This window comes from Pempheris klunzingeri, chromosome 13 (assembly GCF_042242105.1).
Source record: "Pempheris klunzingeri isolate RE-2024b chromosome 13, fPemKlu1.hap1, whole genome shotgun sequence".
Taxonomy (NCBI): Eukaryota; Metazoa; Chordata; class Actinopteri; order Acropomatiformes; family Pempheridae; genus Pempheris; species Pempheris klunzingeri.
The window spans coordinates 11,329,976-11,356,163 of record NC_092024.1 but is presented as its reverse complement, the minus strand read 5'-3'; the positions used below and the strand labels follow the sequence as shown (position 1 = coordinate 11,356,163).

Here is a 26,188-nt window from a genome sequence, read left to right as displayed (position 1 = left end):
AAATGTTTTCCAGTTTTCCTTTGCTCTCCAGTCTATTCTTGGATATTGGATATCAACAGAATTGAATATGCAAGTATTATGTAATTACCATTTATGGTAACCACGGCCACGGTTACATATTCACATTTTCACTTGTGTTTCCACTTTAAATTTTGTAATGTTTAATCCATAGTACAACAGGCTATAAAGATGATATCAAGAATAGATGAATATTGTCTTTTATCTTGGTTTTTTTCTCATTGTCCTTGCAATCTCTTAACCCTCCATTTCATACCTCACTCAACCACTCTCATAGAGAGTAAAGGTAAAAGAAAACTTCAGATGTGGCAGAATCAGAGATGTCATCGTTTCTTGTTCCATGCATTTTCTTTTTAATGCAACTCATCCACCAACAGTTTGGTCAGAGATTCGGGTGTATTATGCTAATAGCGGCTGAGGTATCCTCAAAGCACTAGCCTCAGACAGAGATGAGGAGCGAGCAAGGAGGTCTGTTTAGCTCACTTCTCCCTAATTTTACACATCCAGATTTGCTTCATTTTCAAATTTGTAGTCTTTAGCCACAACCGATGCTGACTCATGTGACATCACTTGAGGCAGTACTTTAGACTTCGACCAGCTCACTCTGGAGCAGCAATAGTCTGTATACATATTTTTTCACTTATGCAGTAGTACTCCCTAAGACCTGTTAACATACTATAAAGAGTAAAATCAGTGGAGCTCCCCTTAAAAAAGAATATCACATGATATAACATTTAAAGCTGCAAGGACAGTGAAGATCCTGCTGCCTCAAGAGCTTCCTCACAAAGAATCCAGCCCAGTGATCCTAAACACATATACCTCTAGTATCACCGTATGTGTACCTCATGACTGATAAAGTGGAATGTCAAACTGTCTTTCTAGTTTGTAGCACCGTTAAAACCTTGTTTTTATTAAGAATGGTGGGTGTCTTGGTATCGTCATCCTGACCTTTAATTTGCTTTTACAGATTTTGGGAACCAGCACTTGAGGAATGAGGAGGAGAGTGAGACAGGAGTGAAAAGCGAGCCAGAGAGGAACTGCTTTGACAGGAAACACTCTCTCTACACTCTCTCTGTCAGTCTCTGTGTCTGTCTCTGCTGACTGATGAAGATTAAAGAGACAGAGACACACAGAGAGAAAGATTATAGGAGAGCAGAGATTGACTGCTAGAGTGAGCGAGAGAAAGGGTGAAAAAGGGAGGGAGGTAGAGAGAGAATGGATGATGGCAGGCTGTGAGAGAGAGGGAGAGAGAGAGAGGGAGTGAAGGAGAGCATTTGCATAATGTCCTCCACCACAGTAAGTCCCTGAGGCTAGCCATGCTGGATAACAGAGGACCAATACTCTTAATTCAATCTCTTTATTTTTCTAATACTTCAGAAATTAATAATTCGTCCCCATTCCACCCTCAGCCACCCCCTCTCGTCCACAAACCACCGTGAGCGTCGAGCTGAGCTGCCTAAGTTTGTAACTTTAACCCAAGAAATTGATGTGAGCAGGCCTTGAGGCAGACCTGCTAATGAATGGATAGAGAGAGAAAGAAGAAAGTTAAAAGATGGTCTTTTATAAAGTAATTTAAGAAAATCCTGTTAGCTGGATCAAGTACAAGAGTATAATTTCTCAAAATGGGAAAAAGAGGAGCTTTCGCGCCTCTCCCGCACACTTAATAACAAAATTAAGGAGGTAAAAAGATAAAGAGAGGGAATCAATTAGGCCGGGCCTGGTAAACAGTGCTAAGAGGGTGGGATGGCCCATGGAGGTGGGATGATGGGTGCGATGCTCAAGTGCTCCCACCCTCAGGCAGCCTAATTCTACGCCACCTCCCACACTGACATCCTGGATGAGAAGTGGGTTAGGTGAGGCCAGAGGGGGAGGAAACTCAGGACAGGTAGACACACACAACTCTGTCCATATACCTGCCCTCATTGTTATGCTGGATTTTTTTTTCTTGAAAAAAAAAAAGAGAGAGAGAGAGCGAGAGAGAGGACGGTATTGCAGAAGTACAACGCATGTTTAATTTGTCAATTCATTCCCAATTAATCTTGTACATATTTGTTATCACAGTAAAGCACGGGCTGTAAGATGAATTTCTCAGCTTGATTTAATTTTTTCCCCTCAATTCTTCCACGCTCCACCGTAGCTTTCATTCACTAGACTGCTGCTCTTTTTTTCCTCAGGTTTATGATGACACGATCATTCCCCTATATGGTGGAGATGTGGAGAGACACCCATCAAGTAGACAGCCTGTTAACCAGCCACTAAACACACCGGAGATAAGAGGAGATTATCAGACTGTTATTGTTCCAAAGGGGAGTCCTCTGTCACAGAGACCTGGCCAGGCTCAGTGAGTCAGAGAGGGAGGATGGTTGGTACAGTACGTGGTGGTGATTACTTAGGGGGAAGAGGATCCCTCACTATCTCTTCCTCCTGTTGTAAGCATAACCTTGGCAGAGTCGGCTCGAGGACGAAAAATCAGATACATATAGATTAGGGTTATTTGATATTTGTTTTGAAAATGACATCATTGTTATTAGAATATTTCAGCTGTGAAGTGATGTGTGCATGTAGATCTGTGTAAAACAGGGGCTGTGTGTTTAATGAAATCTTTTGTTCAATCATAAGAAAGTTTGACCCTTTAACATACAGTTTTCTGCTTTTGTTTCCCCTTAAGTAGATTTGTTAAAATCATCTTATTTCACAGTCTTTAATATGTATAATTTATGCATCAGCTGGTTCCAAGTCTTCTTTCTGTCTATATATAGACTATATATCTACAGTGGATCTACAGTATATGTCTTACATGTCACACACTGACATAAATATTCAAACATTGTTTTTATGGCTGCACTGTGTCAAATGGAGATATTGTAGAATGGGTATCATTTTATTCACTTTTCTACCAGAATTCAGGCATATTTAGTACCTGCGTGTTTATGGAGGTCCACTAAAATGTAAAACGTTTGGTTGCACAGCATGAGTTTGTAATGAATAACTCACCTGCTGCTTATTCGGAAGATAAAATTATATTCAAATTATATTATCATTTATATTGTTAAAAGTAATTACAGTACCTCAAACCTTGCATCTTGATTATGCAATCTGAGATGCTACTATTTTAATTTTTAATCAGTAATTGGTTCTAAAAAGTAATATATATCTTATTTGGTTATGTAATAATAGAACAATATAAAATGAAATTACAGGTAATAATTCTAAATTAATTTTTCTGTATTAGATATACTGTAATTAAATTATAGATTTAAAAGTGGAGCAATTTTGCATTTATATACATTTACCTTTCATCTGAAATTATTACTAAAATTAACTACATACATTATCTATTAAGTCTAACAGACAGGCTGCCTGTAGTGAATTATAATGAACTTGAATTATCATGAAATCTCAAAAATCTAAAAATATTTGGTTATTCAGTATTGGATTACAATAAATATATCTCACTTTACACATGTCTAACTTTAATATGTACCTTTACCTTACACTGAAATGTGACCCCCTTGACCTTTTATCCAGTGTTTCACTTCTGTTCCACTTCCTCAGTAGATAAAAGCGAGGATGAATGGTCTCTGCGGGCATAACCAAACACTGAGCATTATTTGATTCAGACTCCCCTGGGTGTTATGACTGGGAAATAATTGTACGTATTTGTATTTGTTTCTTTTTCACTGTGGTGTGCTCTGGGTAATTCTTAATACCTTCTAGAGATTATACGGTAACTCCCAAACTCCCATGATTATAATTAAGCCTGACTTGGTTATAAAATGAGCAAATAGCAATTTAGTTTTGCATCGTGTGAGGGAGCATCTCTGTGTGTTCCTCCGTGTTCTTGTGCCTCCATACATCTTTACATTTCTGAATGTACTTGTGATTGTGTTTGAGAGTTTGAATACACACATGCATTGTGTGCATGTGACTGTGTCTGAGGAGAAAGTGCTGCAGAGGAAAGGCATATATATATGGGAATGTTGGGTTAGGCATGGAGACTGCTATCATCTCCCTTTTGGCAAAAAAAGAGAAGAAGAAAAAACCCCACAAACATTCCCCCATCCATTCTCTTTCTCCTCCTTATTCTCTATCTTGCGCTCACTCTGTTCAGCTTTCTCCCTCTCTCTTTCTGTATCACTTACAAAGGCAGCCGTTTCCTCCAAAATGAGGCCACGTACGGAAGGTATGCAAATGAAATCATTGCTCGTGGATTAGAATGGGACACCATATACCCTAAATCATGATTGTCAATCATGGCTGGGGATTAAGGGATATGGGCTCACAGACCTAAAAAAGCAACATTTCCCCCCTCAGGCAGATCCCCATTGTGAGGAGCTCTGAGGAAGAGAGGGCTCCACAGGGGAGGAGAGCAACACTGGAGCACTAGTGCCCCCTTCTGTCTGATGTTCACCGCACCATTTCATCATCAAACACCAGCCAGTCTTGAACAGAAATAGAGGCTGGCACACACAAGCCTATTCATTTACATTCAATGTGGCCGCAGGCAAAAAGCTTGATTAGACAAATGCACATGCTTTGGTGATGCAGTGTTTCATCTTCAGCAGAGGGGAGAGAGAGACCTCATTTGTTTCTCTGGCATGTGTGCAGGCTTGGTTCAACATCAGTGGGTTAGGAGGGCCATGGGCCTTACAAACGTAACAGATGTTTGTTTGCCCTGTAAGTGAATGTGTTTAGAACTGAAGTCCCTTAACCATCAGAATCAATTTGTTCTTCATACTGTCACTCTGTGATTTTAATATGTAGTGTCTACAGCATGCATTTCTATGTGTATTTGTACTTCTGCCAATTTGACAGCCAGTGGCGTGTGTAGATTTTAAGCATCTATGCAGGTACATTACATTGAAATAACAATACAAATATGCATTCTTGCATTTTTACTTAAACTGTATGCTGCTGCTTCCAGTAGAACTTACAATTAAAACTCTTAATAATGATAGTCATACTCATTAATAATAATAAAGAACAGTGCGCATTTAATCAGAATTGCATATTATTAGATAGGCTTAATATTTGGTAAATCAGGACTCCTACTTCATATTTCGAAAGCAGTGCAGCTCCTCACACAGAGACATGTTTAGTGGATTGTATGTGCAGACCCTGGAGCCCTCAGCTAGAGTGCCAGTCTGTTCCTGTGGAGCAGTCGACCAGACAAACCCAGCCAAGAGAGAGCAAGGCACAGGCACCGGGCCAGGAAATAGCACTGGAAAACACTCCACTATGGCAGAGAATTAATAGTGTTCTTAAAGGAGGGAAGGCGTGGGGGAGGGTGGAGAAAAAAAAAAGACAAGCACACTAGTTTAGCATCATCATCAGGACGGTTGTGTATGATTGCAGGAATCAAGGGAGAGTTTCAATAAGCCCCATCAGACGAGACCTTGATAATGAGAAAAGTGAGAAAAGGAGGAGAGTTGGCACCGTTCACATCCTGCACTGTGCAGCTCCCGGCTGCCCAAGACTGAAGGTGGTGTGGCACCTGTGCCATTTTGGCCCCGGCATCGTATGGGCAGGAGGTCAAGGCCAGGGCAACATCTGCATCCCATCAGAGGGCCTGGCTGTGTGCCCACATCTCACAGAGAAATCCTAAAGAATAGATTTGAAAAACACCACAAAGTGCTTTCTGTGGATACTGAGTTTATACACTGCTCTCAGCTCAACTGCAGTGCTATTTTAATTATTTATACTGTTTCATTTTCTGCAGGTGAACTGGATATTTATGTAACATTAAAACGGAACTTGTGTTTCAAAATATTAATAGAAAACAACATTTATCTGCATATGAAACCCTGTGCATGTGTTCTGCATGAGGGCAGCCCACTCTGCAGCAATGTTTAGTCACAATTACCTGACTAATTTGAACAGGGGGATCCTTAATACTGTCCCCATGTGTCTGCTACAGCTAGACCACCTGAGTCATCTTTCCGATGGCGGGTAAAATAAACCACCGAAATTGATACGAGCCGCCAGCACACTAAAGAGCAAATCATTATGCATCATTAGGTGAAGATTTAGTTTAAACGTGTTTAGCAGGAATTAAGCAAAGCTGTTGTTGACATGGATTGACTGCTGTAATGCTTTATTGTCAGTGCTCCAGGAGGCAGAGGGAGGGCCGGCCTAGTTGGGGTAGCAGCAATGCGCCGAAAGCAAGGATTTATGGGATGTTGGAGGACTAGCCGGGTGTGCAGAAGAGTGGAAAAACAGGAAAGTATGGTTGATGATTTGGCAGAGGAGACAAAGGGAGAGAGATGCATGAAAAAAGGGTAAACAAATGAGGGTATCTGTGGTCAGTGGAAAAGAGGATTCAGTTGCAGAATTTTAAAACTGGACTTGAATGTGAATGTGTAAGTGTTTTTAGTGACTGTGGATGGTTGAATCTGCACAGGAGAAGGTCCTTTTCAGATCTAAAGATCAGATTGTGCTATGATGGCAAACACACTGTATATTCATATATCCTCATTGTGTCTTACAATAAATGTGCTAAATACGTAGCTTAAAAACTACATCTGCTGGAATAACTGTGGAATTTTTACACCAACATCCTGAATGTTCAACTTCAAGAATCCATCTGTTTAAAAAATAGATCACTTACTCTGATATTGTTGTTTGAATAAAGTTTGATCCAATCGTTTTAGGGCTTAAAGAAGGTGCGGATACTGAAATGTGTACTGATTGTACAGGTGGTGACTCAGGACAGTGATATTAGAAAGTCATCGTAGGTGCTTAGTGAGTGTTAATGGCTTCATGGAAGGATGTAGATGTGTTAAACTGCAGCAGGGAAAAGCTTCAACAAGAAGTAAATTCAAAAGTGGAACATGAACAACTTGTCTGTGGTCAGTTAACCACAGATAAGTTTCCCTCTCCTGTCCTGATGCCCCTGTGTTTGTATGTGTTGCCGTCTTTATGTGTCTGAATGTGTATGCAAGAGCTGCTCAAACCGACGAGTAAGAGAGGACAGTCTTATCCAGCTCTCCAGTGTTGACAGTATTACTAATCCCCTCCACCTGCTCAAACAGCCACCCCAAAAAACACATCCCTCCCCCTCCTCCATGTGCCTGTGCCGGGAGTCCCTGGGGCCAGGCTGCGCCTCTGCCTTCGTCTCCACACCAGTTATCGTCCCTGGCCCGGCTCCGCTCCCCCAACCCCTTCCTGCGCTGCGCACATTAATCGCAGCAAAAACAAATAGTTTTCAAATGTTTGGAAAAGGCCCACTGTTTGCATCAGGGCCTAACAAAATAATTTTTACAAGCTATCCAGTTGTGATTAGGGCTGAGAGAATTGAATTTATGTGGCATTGATAATATTAATATTAGTCTAATTAATTATGTTGTTTGAACTTGCGCAGCACTGTGTGTACCTTCTACACAACACTAACCAGCCGGAGCTGGAACCGAGCTCTCAGGCGTCTCTATCTCTGCGGCTCTCCCCCAGTCCATGACTACTGCACACAATTCATCAACTCGTAGATATCTAATCCCCTCTGGCTCTGCTCACTTCCTGAAGTCTAAGAAAGAACTTTACTCTGGTGGCAAGAATTCCCATGAATACTTGATGACTTCCATAGAAGGGAAGACCGTTTCATCTCACTTTGAAAGTGACATTCGCGGAGAGAACTTTCTATTCACATCTCCCCATGTATGAAGGATATTCAGAAGAGGGACGATAGTAAAATGCAACATCTTTTTAATGAGTCTCTAATTAAGGTAAACAGCAGTACAGTGGGAGCAGCTTTGCGTGGGAGACAGTTTCAGGCATCAGGGACATAATCTGCCTTCTGTTTTTAGTGCAGAAGACATTGACGGAGAACCTCAAATAAGCCCTGTGTGAAGACGTCCCCTCCAGTTTGTTTCCTTAATCAGCAGAGTTCAACATTTCAGTGCCCCTTGACCCAGAAACACTGCGGGTCCAGCTAATAATGTCTTTGGACTGTGTGCACTGCTGGATGAGCAAGTGTTGATCTGTGCAATTACAGTGACACATACTCACTGACCCATCACACCAGTCATCTGAGCCGAAGAGGAGACCACCCAAACCTCCAGAGAGGTTCTCAGACCTGTTTACAGCTCAGATCACACTTCTCTGTGACGGCCTCTTGACCTCTGCTTTGTGGTCAGAGGTCAAAGGTGAAAGAGGTGGTCATGTGTCTCTCTTAGCCAGACAGAGCTCTATCTCATGCTTGTTGGGGCTGTCTATGTCAGGTCCTCTACAGTTCATTACAAAGGGTGGCTGTTCCCAACATATAGTGCTACTGCAGGCCTGATGTCTGACTTTACAGCATGATTGCTGGCAGTCTCCCTTTACAGCAGCTTTAAGGTCTATTCCTGTGCAGCTGCAGAATTTATATATTTGGCACAATCAAAAAAAATTATTTTTTTACATGAGCAAAGAAATCACTGTTGTCCATTTACTTATAATATGTCAGAAATCTTAGCCATGTAGATTGGTGGTGGATTAGTATTTAAAAACGAGTGAAATCTTAAGTCATTAAACATTTACATTTCTTCAGCTTGGAGGAATAAACAATGAAAGAAGGTAAAATGCACATTTTCCCACATTCATAGAGCAGAGGCCTTTGTCTCCATGATGTACAAAGCAATCCCAGTAAAGTCTGTGCGCTGGGGCCAGGCCTGTGCATTCTCTGAAGCAGGGATGGGTATCTCCAAGGTGCATCATCACATCAAAGCATTGGTTACTGGACGGAGGGCAGCGAGGTGTTGAATCAGTCATTAACTGAAGTGTCGGCCCAGTCTGGCTGAACGGTAGTCCACTCTGAGCTGGACGAAGGCGTGCAGGAGGTTTCGGTCCAGATTGGTGAGCTGCTCACCTGAGCAGACCTGCTTTAGGTTGTCAGGGGCAACGACCAGGAGGTTACAGAGGGCATGGAGTGTGTCAAAGAGCTGCAGCACCAGAGAGACCTGGAGGACAGACAGCCACACAAACTATTATTCCTTGTAAACTATGTAGTTGGGTACACTCAAAGTAGAAATAAATAGGAAAACGTGCACCATAGTGCCTCCGTTCCTTTAGTTATGTATGTAGTTCTGAATGTCTTTTTTACTTTATAAGTAATGGATCAAATAAAAATGTCAAACATTTAAAAGCTCCAGGGTCCCCTATACAGGAATTTACAGCTTTTATGAATAACAATATTCTAAAATAATGACCTTTTGGTTATTAAGAGCTGTCACAGAATAAGGAATCTTATACACTAATGATTTAAAGTAACTGATCAATGATGAAAATAATCCTTAGCTGCAGCCTCTTTTGTATGTACTAAATAAGATTAGAGCATTCACCTGAAGTGTCCTAACCACTTTATGTAATAACAAGCCATGTTTTGCCCTGTGACCAGTGTATCCTGGACCTATGCCCCCCCGCTCACCCTGAAGTCCTTGGCGCACCGTCGGTATTCAGCTACGTCGCAGATGGCCAGCATGCCTCCCATTGAGCTGTAGCTGTACTGCTGTAGGTGCTCGTGGATGAGCCGGTGGAAACGAACGCCCAACTCCGTCAGCACTGTGTCCACATTTTTCCCATCCATGGACTTCCGCACGTGCTCCACCTGCCGACTGACGTAGGCACATACCTTGGAGCAGGCCTGCCGGGAGCGGAGACACACATGGAAACATGGAAAACATGCTGACAAAACAACTGACAAGCAAAGGCAATTCAAAAGCGTTCTGGGCTTATTTTAAGAATGAGACTGACAAATGTAAGTGATTTGCAAGCTGCATTTGCTTTGTTTTGCATGTGAGCTCAGGGGGAAGCTGAAGCCTTGCATCTCTTACAGTAGTGTACTGGATCATGACATTGTTCTCGTCCTCAGGCCTGAAATCAGTCTTCTTCTGCTCTGTTGCCAAGATGTGCTTCATTTGCCCCACCATGCAGTTTATTGTTCTGTGTGTGGCAGAGAAATACATTGGAAATTTTTTGAAGACCACTCATTGTTCCATTCTGATTTTTGCACATATGAAACAAATCACATGTTAGAGCGATTTGTGGCCACTTATGAACATACTGACCTGTCGATTCCTGTGTCCAGTTTCACTTCCATCTGTTCAATCACCTCTTTCTTCTTGTGCAGGCACTCTGCCAACTTTGGAGATGAGCTAGATTTTAAAGAGGTAAAATCAGAGGTCTCCCTTTAATCTAAACATTATGGCTTGATGAAGGGTAGAAACAAGATAATAACCAAATACTGTGGATTATATATGAAGTTTTTTTTAAGTTAAAGTCAAGTTGGTAACCCAGAACTGACCTTATTAGAGGCATGAGTTGGTCATTAAACTGCTTGTCAAACAAGTGGAAGATCGAGTTCGCCTGTTGAACCACATCCAGGAAGTACAGGTTGGCATTTTTGGCATCTGATGAGGGAATCGCTGAAGATCAAAGAGAGAGAGAATAAGTCCAGACAATAAACCAAATGGTAGGCGAAAGGCTAAATCAATATGATTCACATTGGGCAGAAAAGCACTGATGCCTGCTCTCTATGATACAATACAGAGAAAAACATTCACAGCAATGTTCTGCCTTGGCATCAGACAGTAAGAAGGAAGTAATCAAACTATGGGAACACCAGTGTTGAATTTCTTTGATGAAGAATATACCTTGTGAATTGTGTACTGGGAGCTGAATACACATGTTTAGTTCCACTGTAGCTGCCTGAAAATGATAAGCTACCTCCTGTTTCCGCTACTTGTACAATGCAAAGAATTGCCACAGAGGAAACAACCTGCTTTGCATCAAGGTAACTTGGATATTTCTCTTTTTTGTTAACTGCCATAAAATTTGTTAGTTACATAACTGGTATCCATAGCAACAGGTATCATCTGGTTCCTTTATAAAGTAGAAGGCAAACAGTAGTAGGCGCATGTCATTTCACCTACAATGTATTATTTTATGAAGTCACATGAAGTGGACAAATAAAAAAGCCACTGCATAATCTACACCGTGGACCATTTGCTCAACAAATCTACTGTTTGTTAGTATTGGCAGCCTGGATATGATATCAAAGGACTTTAAAGATAAAAAATAAAACTGGTGTATATGTACCACTGACATTGCTTCCATCATATCTTCATATAAAACATGATAACTTGTGCTGTGACAAGGGAAGTTGCATGGAGATGACCGCTGCTATCTACCAATTTCTCAGCTGCTGACTGAAAAATCTTCCTTCATAAACTGACTAGGACTACCTGTATGTACAGTTAGTTTTAGTGTCCAAGTTGCTGGACTGCTTCATTAGCCTTTGGGTCCTGTGAAGGACGCATCTTTATGGCCTGCGTCCCTCAAAGAATACAGTTCCTTATTTAGGACACAGCTATGGCGAGCAAGGCAGTACCAGCAGTAACCTAGTGTGATTGAGTGTGGATTTATCTCCCTAACAGGAGGTCAGATCAACACAAAGCAAGAATAGATTATGGTTATAATGAGCTGAATTGGATGTACCTGAGAGACCAATCTCTAGGGCGTAGTCGATGTGCTCCACACAGAGATGGTCAACCAGCAGCAGGAAGATTGAGAAGGCATTCTTGGGCAGGTCCGAAGGATCTGAAAGCTGGGTCACCCCAAACAGAGGGAAACACACAACACATTTACCTCCTTTAGCCAAGCAGGATTTTCTCTTTTCTGCTTTTCTCAAAACAGAACTAAAACGGCTTTTTTGTAGCCTTACCCTGTGGCATCTCTCAAAGGCATGACGCGTTTCCTGCAGCAGGTTGACAACTAGTTCAGGGGACAGAAACGTCTCCCCATGGGTGTCAATGATAGGGCCAAGGGGAAGATTAGTGCGCTGTCTGATCCGCTCCTTCAGTTCTTGGATACTGTAGAAAGACACAAATGGTGATTATTTTGTTACACAACTATATTTTCTCTTATTGTAAAACAAATTTGAATAATCTAATCCTAACTTGCACTGATATGGGGACAAGAGTGAGATCCTAAATCTGACCCGCCAGTGCCAATTGGCCGTTTCTGGTGATTCTTGGAGTCGTAGTAGCGCTGCAGAATCATGGCGCCTCGAGTGCGAAGGTATTCCCTCTCCATGTCAATGTAGCTTTCCAGGTATGAGGAGAAGATGCTCTTTATCAGCTTGGAAAGGAAAGTGTGCTTGTCTGAGCCCAGGTTGAACTCCGTTAGCTTGGTGGCCAATGCTGTGGTCCTGGAAAGTTTGTAAAAAAAAAAAAAAAAAAGTGTGTAAAAACATTAAAAAAAAAAAAAAAAAAAAAGGTTGCTGCGTAGACACAAACTGAATCAAAAAATATGTGAACAACTTCAATACCTGGTGTAAAGGTCATAGAGGTTCTTGAGGTACTGTTCTACATCAGAGTGTCGAGTCTCATCCAGTTTTTCCCTAACATGGGCCTACAGACACAAAGATGTCAAATATAACCTGACGAATACGGCATGTCGAAATAAAAATAAATAAATGGGTAAAGGATATACCTGTAATTTGTTTTCAAAGATGTTCTGGATTAGTTTGGCCATAACAGTCTCAGGGCTGCTGAAGACCTCGCCCACCTGCTTGTTGACCCTCTGGCAGAGGACTGCAGTGTCCTCAAACACATCATTCCTCAGGTAGGCCCCCTAGGGAGATAAACAAAGGGTTAACCAGGAGTCTGTGGATATCACTGGCCAACACAGGATGGTATATTATGCATAAGGGAACATTTTTACACTCACCTCCTGACACTGCTTGATGTAGACATCCACACAGTGTGCATAGCCCTAGTACAAAAACACCTGAGTTACTTTTCTGCAAGATTACATCACTGCAGATTCAAAGCAACATTTGAAGACATAAAAAAAAAAACTTCACTGGTACTGAGCTAACATGTTTGAAAAGTATACAATGTATGAAGCCAGTGACTAACCCAATTATTACACTCAAGACTGAAGATAAATGGTCAGCTAATATGTTGACAAAAGTAGACATCAAATAAGATTCTTCCAGGTCACCTTGAAATGTAATAGAACCGCTGCCACCTCCCGCATACGTCCAATCTCACCCCTGCGCTGGGCAGCAGTGAACTCCTGGATTAACTGCCGCTCCAGGTCATGGTACTTACCTGGGTAGAAACGCAAACAAACACAAAGATACAAAGATAAATAACATTATCATGCATAGCTAACTACTAATCTATTTGTAATGGAGTCCACTGAGCATGAGTTTTTCGCAAACTTACTTGCAATTTTTGCCTTGACATCTGCAAATCTGTCATAGGAAAACATAATTAATGTTCGGCAAGACAATTGATGTCGTTCTATAAATTCTAAAAAGTAAGCGTGTGTGTAATTTCTAGAAACACATTATAATAGTGAATTAAATACTTGACACGTCTTGAGTTGGGCTTACACTGCGAGGAATAGTCTACATCACTAATACACCACCTTCCCCTTGTTTGACAGAGCGCTTGTCTAAAGCTGCCTTCAGGATGCCTGACTCACCTGTCAAATGGCAGCTCCTGGGCAATGAGATGCAGCTTCTGAATAATATCAGCAGCCTCCTTAATCTGGGGGAGAAAGAGAGAAAAAAGTGAGTGTGAGAGAGAGTCAGGTGAGGCCAAAAAGGAGAGAGCACAACAGGACCATGAGAGGTGGACATCCAGACAGAAAGCTGGCAGGCCGCCGGCAGTGTCTCCACTTGGGGGATCATCATTTTAGAGCAGCCCTCCTGCACCTCCCCATGTTGAACAGGGAGCAGATAACAGACAGGCTGCGCTCACCTGGGCATCAGTAGCAGCAACAGCAGCAGTCCTGACTTAGCAGCACATCCAACTCTTTATTGGCATGCCTTTTCTGAATGGGCTGTAATCCCACAGGAGTCTAAATCGTCTTCAATAATCTGTCCGGCCAGGGATATCTGTCTAAAAAAAGGGGGCCCTGTCGAGAAGCCCCCCCTCCCCCCGCCCCTCCTGACATACACACTGGCTGAAAAAGCCCCAGACCTACGAAAGGCCCGCCGTCCGCAACTCCTCTGTTCCCGCAGATGCCTGCCTCAGCTAACATCATTACTCTGCTCCCGTGAGGAGGATCCAGCCTTTCTGCTCGGCGAAGGTTTTCTAAGTATCTGTCCCCCAGCTAAGATTAGCTAAATCCCATGTAAGTAATGTAGCCGTCTCCCTGCAGTCAGGGTTTAGCAGCACTTGTCTCCACGCTGGCGGCCCAGCCCTCCCTTTCAGAAGGATTAGCAAAGCCATCCCCCTTCAGCTATTCACTTGCAGCTTTCCTCTTTCCCCCTCATCTGGAGGTATGCTCAGGAAAAGGAATCTGGCCAGATATTTCTGCATGCCTCTCTGGAAAACTAGCTCCATCTCCAGCTCTCGTCTCTGGGATTGACCCCCAGACTCACTGCTCTGCATCCACTAATGATGTTGCTACTAACAGGAATTAATCTAAAGCGTCCCAATCTCTCGACTGTCACTTACAAAACTGCTAAATCAAACTTCCAGGGGTCACTTGTCTAACATCAACATGGCGTCTGTGTAGGCAGCGACTAAGTAAAAGTGTGCATCTCATCTTCCAGCATGCATGTTATCGCCGCCCTTACATGTACCATAATGCCACAAGCTCTTTGCTGCTGTAATGCGACACAAAGCCGAGGACCAACCAAATTCTCGCTCCCAGACAACCTTCGGTAAAAGCAATTAGGGTTGACATGAGCATGTTGACATCCATGCTAGTCAATCAGCCAGCTATTGTCAGACAGCAAATGACAGTTTATTAATCCAAATTAGCCAAGGGATCCAACTAAAGGGATAAACTTGACAAATTAATATGGATGGTTTACTTCATAATCCTGTTCATTCTCACCTCCAGCAGTATCACAGCAGGGGTCCCCGTCAATGGTCACACACACACACACACCTCCATGGAAGTGAATGGAGGGAACATGTGTAGCATCCTCACCTTGTCTGGATTGTTGAAGACGTCACTGCGTAGGTCTCCATCCAAGAACTCATTGAAGTAGGTCATCAGACGCTGAGCTTCCACGGCCCTCTGTCGAGGCGTGTTGACCCCCTCCAGCTGGTCACCAAGGTGACAAACCTTGGTTGCCACATAACTGATGTGCTCATCGAGCTCCTGGAAATGCTGAAAGGCCACCTGAATTGACAAAGAACAGAGGGATTGAAATTAAATGACAAAGTCAAGGCTCAAAGACATTTAGGTGGATGTCACTGGCTATTTGACCACTCAACACACCTGGTTGCTTCTTTGCAAGTCTTGCACTTTGTGGGCAAATTCCTTGGCCTCACGATGACATTGATGCTCAAGCTTCTCTACCCGCCGCTGTATCTTCTCATCCAGCTGTTTCAGCTCTTCTATGTGGTTCTCAAATTCTTCCAGCAGCCTATCACAGAAGGAGAAAAGAATGTAGATCCAGACCTTCAGTGGTCCAATCAACATAACTAATGACATGTAAAACTTTTTTTTTTTTTTAAATGCTCTTACTCTGGAGGAGCAATTGGGTATCACAAGGTTAAATCTGTCCCACTGACCTCACAGTTGTAGTTACAGATAGTTACAGAATAGTGCCGGATGCTTAATTCCTGGGTCCCCAGACTTAAGAAGCTCTGAAAACTAGTAACTTCGTCAGCTGCATTTTAAGTGCCATCAGGACTGCAGAGCAAATGTTCTAAGTCAGCACCACATTTCACAGAGTAGGAAACATCCCAAAATGATGAGTGTATAATCTCTTGACTAATTCCCTCAGCAGTGGCTACAGCTTAAAGACATCTCCCATCCCTTCCCAATAGACACTCATTCGCTGGCTGGTGACTCACAGTATGGTGGCCTCCACAGATATGTTGTCTCTGACTCTTCGCTAAGAGCTTCCGAGGAGGTGGTGGCAACAGTTTTGTGGAGGGAGTAGATAAGGCAGGATGGATCCACAGTATAGTTAAACTGTTATGGCATTTTTGCTTACGAGAAATAACTCGGGCCCCGAGTGTAAACATAACAACAAGCAGTGAAAATACCATGAAAAAAATCTTAAGCAGAGATATTTCCTGTTTTTCTCCAACCTAACCATCAAAAACACCAAATTAGCATAGAGGAGACCAAGATGAGCTTTAGTAAGTGCAGGAGGACCAACTCAGTTTCACTAAGTATTTAGAAAGCTGATATTGAAGCTGTAAAAAAAATAAATGTTAATCTATAGTGAAACACTTTCAATTTAAAACATCTAATTATTTTCAAGTACAATGTTTGGAAGGCTTTGGTTTTTTCAGATGCTTTTCTCTTAACCCCTTTAAGAGTCACCAAGAAGTACAGAGTACATCTTAATGTCAACATCACACCAACTTGGGTGAAAATCCATAAGGATGTAAATTACACTGTAGAGTGGGCCAGGAGGACTGCTTTCATTATCCTGAGAGCATTGTTACAGAGATGATCAGCTGTGTTTCTCTGTCAGCAGACATGACTGGAAAAGCTGCACTGCATATTTATAAAGCCATCTTACTTCAGCAGAAAGCAAGGTAGCAAGTAGTCCGGCTAAACGTACATGTAAGAAAACGGAGCAACAGCTTTTTACACTGCACATATTCTTTCTGTTGTAAAAGCTGATGATGGAGATAGTGGAGTTTGGGGCTTTGTTTTTTTTATTAAATGAGACATCCAAATGTACTGAGGTACCAGATGGCACAGTGACAACATTAGATCTAAGTTACAACCTGGAGTATGATATTCCACAGAGTTACTGACTCGTGTCCCTCAGACAGAGGGACAGGTGGGTGCAGTAAATGTGAATGACAATCGCCAAGAGTAGCGTTACCTCTTGGGGTCAAATGCCTCAGCTCCTCCTTTGGAGCCTCCTCCAGGTGTCCTCCACGCCAACCTTTCAATGTACTCATCCGCATCAAAGGGCTCCTGCGGGGGAAGGGAAGTCATAAGAGTACTGACACAGAAATATCTGCAAAACACCAGCTATTACCCCAAAATGATACATGACTCCCTAATATGACGTTTAACTGCATTTATGTCGCTTTTACTCCACACTAACAGCCGATGACATTAACATCTGCCAGGATAACTATATTCCCCCGTTGTTCTTTCGAGCTTACGATAAAAAACAAACATCTGAAGCTGTGCAAGTCATTAGTCATTCTCTATCTCACATCCAGGATGAATGGGGTCTGCACCGTTAAGCTACCGTTAATGATAATTAGCATCCTAGCTAGCCTGACAGCTAACACAGTTCATTTTACCTCGAACAGCTGAGCAGTTGTCGCCATGTTGAAGATTCGGCTGGCGGCGCAGTCAGGTACAATTTAGAGGAAGGAGCTCACGGTCGGTAATACCGCCGACTTCCACATGGATTTGCTGATTTCGTACAGTTTTGCCCTTTGTTGACAGCTAGCTGGTTAGCAACCCAGCTTCCTGTATGGGTGGAGAAGGGTGGGGATATCTGCATGCAAGTGCGCATGCGCGTATGTCAGCTGATTGGTGGTTTGTTGTCACATGAAGCAACAGCAGGAAGTGAGTCGCTGCGTTAGTGAAATTCACACAATGAGAAGTATTTTAATTTAAAAACTGCACGATAAGATGTGATATTATTATTGGAGTCAGTGAAAAGTCTTTAAATTGAGGAGTGCAGAACTGCCGGACAAATGAGTGTGCGTGCCTTGTGGATTATTTCTCACGAGAAAGGAGAAAATGTGTCAATACGCTTTTCCAGGTACCTAAGTTATAATGGCTTTCACATTTCACTTCCTGTTTCCAGTAGTGTAACAGACCATAACTGTGCTCTAATGTCGTAAAATGTCTGTTGTCACACTGCTCGCAAACTACAGGTTTTTTTTTTAATGTCTTGTGTTCCTCCTCCCACAGGAGGTTTGCTACTGTGGAGCACCGTGCAAAGAGCCTGGCAGGCTCTTCATATGTAGCAGTACCAGAAGAAAGCACTGTGCTGCGGCTCCTGCTCACTGAGCTGGGCCTTTCAGACGTAGACAAAGCCTATGTGGCTCTCAGAGATGATTGCATCCATCGTCAGCGATCCCCTGCCCTGGAGTTGCGTGTGGATGGTCCTGGGAAGGGAATACTTTGGCCAGTGTTGGCTATCTCGAATGGGCCAATAATCCTGGCTTGCCTGCCTTTAGTGGATGCCCCTGCTGAGCCACGGCCACCCCTTGCCAGCCTGCTGTCTGTCTCCCAGGGCCTCACACTCCTAGCAGGTCTGCAGACCTTTCTCCTCGGCTGTGGGGCCAAACTTGATACTGAAGGGATGGGCTCTCGCCTAGCAATGCTGCCCTCTGTACTTCTGCAGGTTTGTCCACTTGGCACTCCGCTGGATGTGCCACTATTGGGGGGACCTGCTACACCCACAGTGCCCATTCCTGCTGGGAACCAGAAGCAGCCAGCTTGGAAAACGGGGCTCCACCGTGGTCGAGCTTTGGTGAATGTAGCACTGATGGAGACCGTACGCTCCATGCAGTATGGTAACCAGAGCAGACAGGACTTGTGGGATGTTTTTGGCACCGTGACATGCAAAGTAAGGCACAATGTAGCAAAGGCAAGCAAATAATGCTATAACTTTTATTTGCCTATTTTTTTTCAACCATCTTTCCTTCTACTTTTTTGTCCCTCTGTCAACAGTGTGAAGTGGAAGGGGTGCTCCCAAATGTGACAGTCACCCTCACGCTGCCACCAAATGGTTCTCCACTACAGGACATCCTGGTCCATCCTTGTGTCACATCATTGGACTCTAGTATCCTGACTGCCAGCAGCGTAGAAAACTGTGATGGCTCAGCTTTTTCTGGGCCATATAAGTTTCCCTTCTCTCCTCCTCTGGAGCCATTCAGGCTATGCAGCTATACATCGCAGGTACAAAACATACATGCTAACATGCTTCTAATCCTACACATGGGTGAAAATGTCTCGAGTAATTCCTGTAAATTTTCATTAGGTCCCTGTTCCCCCTATCCTCGGTTCATATCAACTGAAGGAAGAAGAGAACCAGCTGCGTGTTTCAGTAGCACTCAAACTTCATGAGAGTGTAAAGAACAGCTTTGAGTACTGTGAAGCACACCTGCCATTCTTCAACAGGTAAACAGCACAAGAAGCTGTAACGTTTTAGTTCTGACCACCTGCCAGTTTCCTGGTGAGCAAAGAGGTTTAATGCCTCAGTCTGTGACAGCTTTGAGGATAAATTGTCCTAGTATATGCAATCAGATCAAGGTGAAGGTCTGACCTCGCATATACCAACAATTTGTTGGTATAGATACAGAAGTCTGATAATCAAGAAAGCTAATTTTCAAGTAGGTTAAATATATTTTTAACTACTGATGCGCACATTCCGTAGACATGTTGGCAAACTAATGTAAAAGCAATGCCAGTGATTACACTAGTCTCCCACAGGCCTTAGTAATATGTAACAGAGTCCTCCTGCATCCTTATTTAAACTGCACAATTTTAATAACTTTAATAAGTCTGTTTAAAATTACTCAGTCTAGATAAACAGTTGTCCTGTGTGTTATGTGGTTTTCATTAGTTTTCACTGTGTTGATATCTCTCTTTAAAACACTTGAATCAATATGTTTTAGACTTACATCTTCATGTGTGCTCCGCGTCTTGTGCAGGGATCAGATGGGTGTTGTGGATGTGAAAGTTAGCTCCGGACAACTAGAAGTCTCAAAGGAGAAGAACCTGCTGGTCTGGGGCCTGGGTAGGCACTGTGCTCCTAACCATACATGTAAAAAAAAAAAAACACTTTGACTGCAGATTTATATTTGAAAAAGAAATGAGTACTTTTCCTTCCACTGATATTTAGGACAAAAGTTCCCCAAATCTCGTGAGGTCACAATGGAGGGCAAGATCAGCTTTTCTGGGCCGACACCAGGACCAACTGATCCTCTCTGCACAGACTGTACAGCCTATATCAAAGTAAGTCAATATGAGTCGTGATAATCAGGCGCCTCATTGTTCATTTACGTGGCATACGGTCAAATGGATAAGGAGTCTATTAATGAAAGGTGGTTAAAACTACTGTTATTTTCACAGTTGTATTTCAAAGTGCCTGACATGACGCTCTCTGGGTGCTGTGTGGACCAGCATTCAGTGCAGGTTTATTCCTCTGCTAAGCCGCGGATTGTAACATGTAAGCTAACTATAGTTTTTGTATCAAAATGTTTACTGCATACATGTTTTCTGAAACTACAAAATGGTCTGTCTGTCTTATTTCCAGCCCGAGAACTTCTATCCAAAGAGTATTACATATGGAATTCAACAGGAAGTGCCCCGGTATCCTCTGGGCAGATGATGCTGTAGCATGGATACATTAAAAGCAGCTTAGTGCACAGACAAACACAGTGTTTGTTGTACTGTAATCGGACTGAATATGTGTCAAGTATGTACAGTGATTCAGGTTGCATGTGTGACCCAATTAAATATATTTGTTACTACCCCGTTGTTACTGGAGAGCTAACAAATGATGGAAAATTAGCAGTGAAAATAATTTATAAATTGTACACTTCTAACATTCACATGTAAAAAAAAATAAAAGTACTTTTGGGTTCACTCAGCATAGTTCATAATGTACAAACTTTGACTGGATAACGTATTGATTTTGTTCATGGGTGGATGGATACTTTCAAAAACAAATACCTGCCTCTGTAGTCCAACTCCTTTTATGCCCCAACCCTCACCCTCCCTCAAATTTATCCAATTGCAGACACAAGGGCCACCCCTCGCTCTGACAGTCCCACTTCAGTGACTCTCCATCAGCCGGATAATTAGCAGCTGGGGCCTTGTCATCAGCTGTTGTGGGCCTGGAGGAGAGGGCCGGCTGGGCTGGCCAGTGTCTTGGCTACAAAAGGCTCCTCTTTTAGAGCTGGCAGGAGTTCTTGCCCCCCCCCCACCCTCCCTCCGCCAATCACTCCCCCACCCATTTTGACCCCATCCCCGCCCTGTCAACTAGTGGCTGGTTCAAACACACAACCTCTCCAACCAGACTGTGATTGAGCGCTGACCCTCTGGCCCTTTGAGACTTTAAAGCAGCCGGTTCCATTCAGCAAGCAAGACCTGCCTAATTGGTGAAAAAGTCACAAGGATGGAAGTAGTTGGGTCGCCTTTTGAGGTTGCATAGGTGCAGGTGCTTTAACTCAATTAATGAAGAACTTTAAGTAAATGGCTTTGATCTTTGTTGTAGTATTGTCTGGGTCTATTTAGACTTAATACTTAGTTATACAGAAATTATTCAAAGACTTGCATTTAGTGTTATTTTATTTAAGCTACAATGAGTTTCACACTAACTCTAACATACATTTCTACTGTGAAAGCTCCACCTCAGTGTATTAAGTTGAATGAATACCTAGCCGATGAAGGGTTAAATCAGAGGAGATTGTGCCCCACTATTCCACAGCAGCCAGACTCCTCTGAGTGCCCTCATTGTCTGCTGTTGGCCTCTTGTGCCCCTTGCTGGTCCAAATGCCACATTCTCACGTGGATTTCCACTCAGAAGGCTGACCATGACCAATCCTCTGTCAATTGGAACCAATTGCTCACACGGCATCCTTCACCTTCTTTTTATGTAGCAGTACGGAGTGGCAGACACCAAGACCTCTCGGCTCTCCCCCTCCACGATGATTTGGCTTTAAGGCCCAGTGTGTGTGGCCAGCGAACTGGAAAAGGAGAAGTTTTTTTTGAAGAGTTGGGCCACTCTAAATCTCCTCAGTATCCCAATATGTGGTCAGTCTGGCTCCTCAAGTCTGCAGTCAGTGGCCTCTCACTGGCAGACTTTGCTTTGTTGATTGAATGGCTTTCTAAGTAGATGGACTCGTTTTAATGCGTCGCTCTGCTCCAGTGCCCTCAGCTCATACCTTTGGGCCTTTAATTCTATAGTGTTTTTCAGAGTCATTAATGAATTATTCATTTCATCATTGTTTACTCTTGTAAACATATACAGGAAAGGGATTAACACTTTTGCACAATAATCAACAAAATGAAAACTCACACGGGCTAAAATAAATTTGTAAAACAGCAGTGTGGATTTTCATAAGTCATGTTAATATATCGCAAGGTTGCATAGCCTTCAATGCTCAAAATGATCTTTCATACCAAATCATGTCCCACACTATAATGAACAGCCCAACTGTACCCAACTGTGGGAGTTTACTTCCCTCAGCCCAATAATGACACCCAGTGGTTGAGTACAATAAAGTTCATGTTAGACTGTTTTAATTTCTTTAATACACTTAAATCCTCATTTCCTCTATTGAAATAGTTTTACTCAACCACTGTGAGATAATCTTTGCTGATTTAATTCCTGTCCAGCCCCCTGCTGTGCGATATGACCCCAGCAATGTTCACCTTGCTGAGGACCAGGCTTTTGTCAGCCACTGTGGCCTCAGGTGTTTGGTAGGAGTCCAGTCTCCTCTCCGTCTCTCTAAACCCACCAAGAGCCGGCCTCAGGGAGACCTCTTGAATAATGATTGTGCAATTAGCAACTTCCTGTTTTCAGTCTAATTATTCTTCAAGAGCCACTGATCGTTGCAAATGAAGAGGATATCTTTGCATAGTGAAGAATTCTTTTGTACTAATTTCTATACCAAATGCCCAGTAATAGACTTCCAACTTCAAAGCTGGCTGATTTGAATCGCAACTCTTTGAATTGAACATAAAATGTATTTTTGGATGTTTTCTCTTTTGTGCATCACTTTCACCCATAGAGGGCAGCATAAACTCAGCCATGCAGGAAATGTCCTGAACATCAAGGGTTTTTCTTTTTTTTCATATTGGAAGTTGACTTGTTCCCATTGCTAAGCATACCAGACTGTGACCATACTGTATATTAACATGATAATTAATTAAAACTTTAATTCAATGATGCATGCTAAGCATTTAATCTTCAATACCAATAGACAGGATGCTGCAGTAGCCTTTTTTTTATAATTGTAAAACATGTAATATATTTGTTTTATCTCTGTTCTGATCCAGATTACTTGATTTGGCAAAACAAAGAGGTGTTCTTAGTCCAGTTTAGAGTCCCAGATCCCTCTTACACCTGTTATCCTCCCAGTCTGACAGCTTCTGCCCGACCTGGACCAGCTCCAACTATCCCTTTGTGCTTTACCTCTGTCTTCTACTCTTACGCTTTCGCTTTCAGTGGTTGATGAGTTTTTGTTTGAAGACAGTCCAGTCCTGTGTTCAGTTTGCTGAGTTCTTTTCTCTCTGTGTCTGAGACCTTGAGCTTGATCTCTCTGGATCTTGAGCTCAATCCCGTTTTCTCCACTGCCCAGGAGCCGTTTGTTTAGCTGGTTACATTGTGCCTCTTCAGAGAGGTGACGCAAGGCTTTGGGGTCGAGAAGGCAGCTGGGATCCAGACTTTCTCCTCTTGTCTCATCCCAGAAGATGTCCCTCTCTGTGGGCCTTCTTACAAGTTTCACTCTCTGGATCCTTTCTGTATGTGGACCTGCAGTTAAAGGGCCAAATGAAATGACCAAGAACCAGAAGACCACATTCAGATTTTGTTTGCTTAGTAAAATAACTTTCACTCTTACCATTAACCACGTAGACAACCTTATGTCTTCTCTGCTCTCTGGCCTGTTGGTGGAGAGCTCGTCGATGCCGATGAGCCTGTTGAGCGAGAGCTGTCTGGGCCTCCAGGGACCCTCCCTAGTAAGGCCACAGAGCCATGAAAAAGTAAATGTATATTTACTCCAGTACTGTCCTTAAGTAGGCTACAATTTTGAGTGACCAACTAAACAAAACAGAAAAAAGATTGGAAAATTGTCGGAAGACAAACAACAAGCTTTTGTTATTTCTTCTTTTCTGGCCCACCAGAGTCATTGTATGACCCATTGGAGGGGCCCAATCCCTAAGTTAGTGACCACTCACTTACCAAACTCTCTACAAAACAGTTAAAATTTGTTTAAGTTATTAGTTTAAGTTCAACATTCTCATAATGTAACATATGATAGTATATTAGTCACTTTTGATACTGTGTATTTAGCAAATACTAATAGGATTCAGAATACAGGACCAAAAGAATATTTTTGCTTAAGTACACCTGACTACTTATTCCACCATTGCAATACCACAAAGATATTACAATGCATGCTTTATGTAATTTGTATTAACTACATTTCTTAAGGAAATTAAGTGGATTTAAAGTGGTTTTAAAGCTAGTTATTGTATAGACAGAATCATGTGACTGTCAAGATTATACTTTTCTTTGTGTCTACGAGTGTGTATCTAATAGTGGGGGCTTTTCTGTTCCCTGTACCCTGAAAATAGATCCCACTGAGGGCCAGTCATGGCTATAGACCACCCTACTTTCCACTCCACCACCACTTTAATCAGATCCACTGGGACAGGAAGGGCCCACACTCACAGCTGTCTCTCTCCCTTTCGTTCCTATCTCCCCTATTAAGCATTGCTGCACACTTTTTAATTTTCACTTAATATAAAAATGTGTGATCTGAATTACTGATGTTATAGATGCACTTCAGCTCCCCTGTACTTTGCCATGTTGTTTTACCTGAATCATTCTGCCGGTGCCACAATGTGCTGTCTGGCCGGCTGTAGAAAACCGCTGGAAAACCCCATCTCTGCAGTCCCTGCCCTACAACAATAATAAGATTCCTTATTGGACTTTGAGATGGCATGAGGGTAGTGATGCTGGGACAGTTAGCAGCAATATTCCTCTTTCCTTTTCCTCTTTTTTTTACCATAGCAATTTGATTGGCAGTGCTTGTGTGGCTAATTTGCAGGGCCAGTGGTTGCAGTGCCTGAGGAGAGATAATGATGGCATGTCTGGGTAAAAATTACAACCACTGTGAAACACTAGAGTAAAATTATGTCTGCCAGAGTCCCTGCACAGGATGAGAAACATCTCATGTGGATCAGGCAACAAGAATAGCCTGTTATATTGAATAAAAATAAATCAGGCAGCTGATTTTGCACTGCTAACCTGAGGTCTTCGAGGTGGATGGGAATGAATGATGCTTGAATTGTTGCTTTGCTTTGGTGAGAGATTTCCTGCAAAGCATGGTTCTTACAGCACACACATGCACACACTGTTATCTAGTATCAAAACCACTAGCACAGCACAGACTAGTCTGTACAGAATGATAAAAATTTGAGTGGGATTGAAAAATTTGAAACCAGAAACCTACGAACCTGAGAGTGTGGAAAGAGATAGTTCCTGTTTCAGTGGAGGTAAGATTGTCTTCCTCTGTCCCAGACATCCTGATGGCTGCTCCACACTGACCGGCAGAGCAGGAAGGGTCCATTGTGGTTTGGGTTGTGCCCCGTCTTCTTGCAGGCTATTACATGGAGCTACTTTACGCACCCTGGGTCTGGAGCCTGTGGTGCCCATTGTCCTGCTCCCTGTCCTAAAGCTGGCAAGCTGAAATTCTTCTCTAACGCATGTAAGATATGAGAATTTTTAAAGTTATTGCCCTTTCTTAAAGTTTAGTGTCCCTTAAGATCACAAATCTCACATTTTTCTTCCCTTTGGGGGTCACATAGAGTTTCTATCACTAGTTTATTGACTTTTCTCTTGTAGGTGTTGTTTCTGTGGATTTTTTCTTCTCCTATAAAAACTTTGCTAGTTACAGAATAACTTCACCTTTAAAATTGATTCTCCAAATTGTCCCATTTGTTTCAGCTGCTTCCAAACAAACTTGGCAGTCTTCACATCTCCCCTGCTAGTGAACTTAATGTTTGTCCTGAAGCATTTCTGTCTGGTGTCAAAGTACAAATGCAACAAACACTTTTGGTAGTGGTTAAAAGAGTAGGTGTGTACTTAATCCCTGCCTTCGTATTTGTCTCTCTCATTATAATGAGCTGGGTTTCTATGGCAACTCTCCCTACAGGTTACTTTGTAACTCATAAGTTAATGCTTGAAAGAACCTGTTATTTCCCTGCACCCCTTCCATATTGGAAAGCCCAGAGGGGTGAGGAGAGAGATGGGTTCTTTGGGAAATTGTTAACTGACTTCATGAGTGCTCACAGAAAACCACAGAGCGTAGACATGGCTACACTGTTACAAAACTGGGTGACATTAGCCTGCAAATCAGGTAATAATTTCATCAGCCACATATGTACTGTACATCATTTCATGCCAGCTTAAAAATGTGACCTCTGTTCCTCTTGGATGGTGCAATTTGTATGTGTTTGATTATGGTGATTATTTGTGAGACTGTTCCCTTTT

At 42.6% G+C, this 26,188-nt stretch overlaps 3 protein-coding genes across 5 annotated transcripts; 1 reads left to right on the top strand and 2 right to left on the bottom strand.

Moving 5' to 3' along the window:
• Nucleotides 1-7,699: 7,699 nt before the first annotated feature.
• exoc5 (exocyst complex component 5) lies at nt 7,700-17,426 on the bottom strand. The gene is made up of 18 exons (XM_070841702.1): nt 17,244-17,426; nt 16,811-16,905; nt 15,238-15,385; nt 14,944-15,138; nt 13,483-13,547; nt 13,221-13,249; nt 12,994-13,103; nt 12,718-12,762; nt 12,481-12,621; nt 12,317-12,399; nt 11,987-12,196; nt 11,711-11,858; nt 11,485-11,593; nt 10,292-10,412; nt 10,056-10,142; nt 9,822-9,930; nt 9,416-9,631; nt 7,700-8,948 (listed from the first exon to the last, which is right to left on the bottom strand). Exons 1-18 carry the CDS (start codon nt 17,268-17,270, stop codon nt 8,760-8,762), a joined length of 2,127 nt encoding a protein of 708 aa, XP_070697803.1. The 5' UTR covers nt 17,271-17,426; the 3' UTR covers nt 7,700-8,759.
• Nucleotides 17,427-17,514: 88 nt separating this feature from the next.
• Nucleotides 17,515-20,530, top strand: ap5m1 (adaptor related protein complex 5 subunit mu 1). The gene is made up of 8 exons (XM_070842566.1): nt 17,515-17,713; nt 17,866-18,526; nt 18,631-18,858; nt 18,941-19,080; nt 19,614-19,699; nt 19,805-19,917; nt 20,035-20,131; nt 20,219-20,530. The coding sequence occupies exons 1-8, from the start codon at nt 17,646-17,648 to the stop codon at nt 20,299-20,301; spliced, it is 1,476 nt and encodes a 491-aa protein (XP_070698667.1). The 5' UTR covers nt 17,515-17,645; the 3' UTR covers nt 20,302-20,530.
• Nucleotides 20,531-21,753: 1,223 nt separating this feature from the next.
• LOC139211876 (uncharacterized) lies at nt 21,754-25,721 on the bottom strand. 3 transcript variants are annotated; one of them, XM_070842299.1, is made up of 7 exons: nt 25,604-25,721; nt 25,153-25,389; nt 24,944-25,026; nt 24,702-24,761; nt 24,512-24,595; nt 23,532-23,646; nt 21,754-23,443 (listed from the first exon to the last, which is right to left on the bottom strand). In XM_070842299.1, the coding sequence occupies exons 2-7, from the start codon at nt 25,349-25,351 to the stop codon at nt 23,001-23,003; spliced, it is 984 nt and encodes a 327-aa protein (XP_070698400.1). In that variant the 5' UTR covers nt 25,352-25,389; nt 25,604-25,721; the 3' UTR covers nt 21,754-23,000. The 3 variants fall into 3 exon arrangements, with proteins under 3 accessions (XP_070698400.1, XP_070698398.1, XP_070698399.1); XM_070842297.1 differs by having other exon boundaries at nt 21,755-23,443; nt 23,526-23,646; XM_070842298.1 differs by having other exon boundaries at nt 21,755-23,443; nt 23,526-23,646; nt 25,153-25,373.
• Nucleotides 25,722-26,188: the final 467 nt, after the last annotated feature.

Coding starts and splice junctions, on each gene's coding strand:
- exoc5 (XM_070841702.1), bottom strand. CDS start 17,270: ATGGCGACAACTGCTCAGCTGTTCGAG. Junction 12,197..12,316: donor CTCTATGACCTTTACACCAG/GTATTGAAGTTG, acceptor CAAACTTTCCAG/GACCACAGCATTGGCCACCA. Junction 8,949..9,415: donor GGTGCGCCAAGGACTTCAGG/GTGAGCGGGGGG, acceptor TCTGTCCTCCAG/GTCTCTCTGGTGCTGCAGCT.
- ap5m1 (XM_070842566.1), top strand. CDS start 17,646: ATGAGTGTGCGTGCCTTGTGGATTATTTCTCACGAGAAAGGAGAAAAT. Junction 18,859..18,940: donor TATGCAGCTATACATCGCAG/GTACAAAACATA, acceptor AATTTTCATTAG/GTCCCTGTTCCCCCTATCCT. Junction 19,700..19,804: donor CCTGCTGGTCTGGGGCCTGG/GTAGGCACTGTG, acceptor ACTGATATTTAG/GACAAAAGTTCCCCAAATCT.
- LOC139211876 (XM_070842297.1), bottom strand. CDS start 25,351: ATGGGCACCACAGGCTCCAGACCCAGGGTGCGTAAAGTAGCTCCATGT. Junction 25,027..25,152: donor ATCTCTTTCCACACTCTCAG/GTTCGTAGGTTT, acceptor GTGTGCTGTAAG/AACCATGCTTTGCAGGAAAT. Junction 24,596..24,701: donor CTGCCAATCAAATTGCTATG/GTAAAAAAAAGA, acceptor TTATTGTTGTAG/GGCAGGGACTGCAGAGATGG.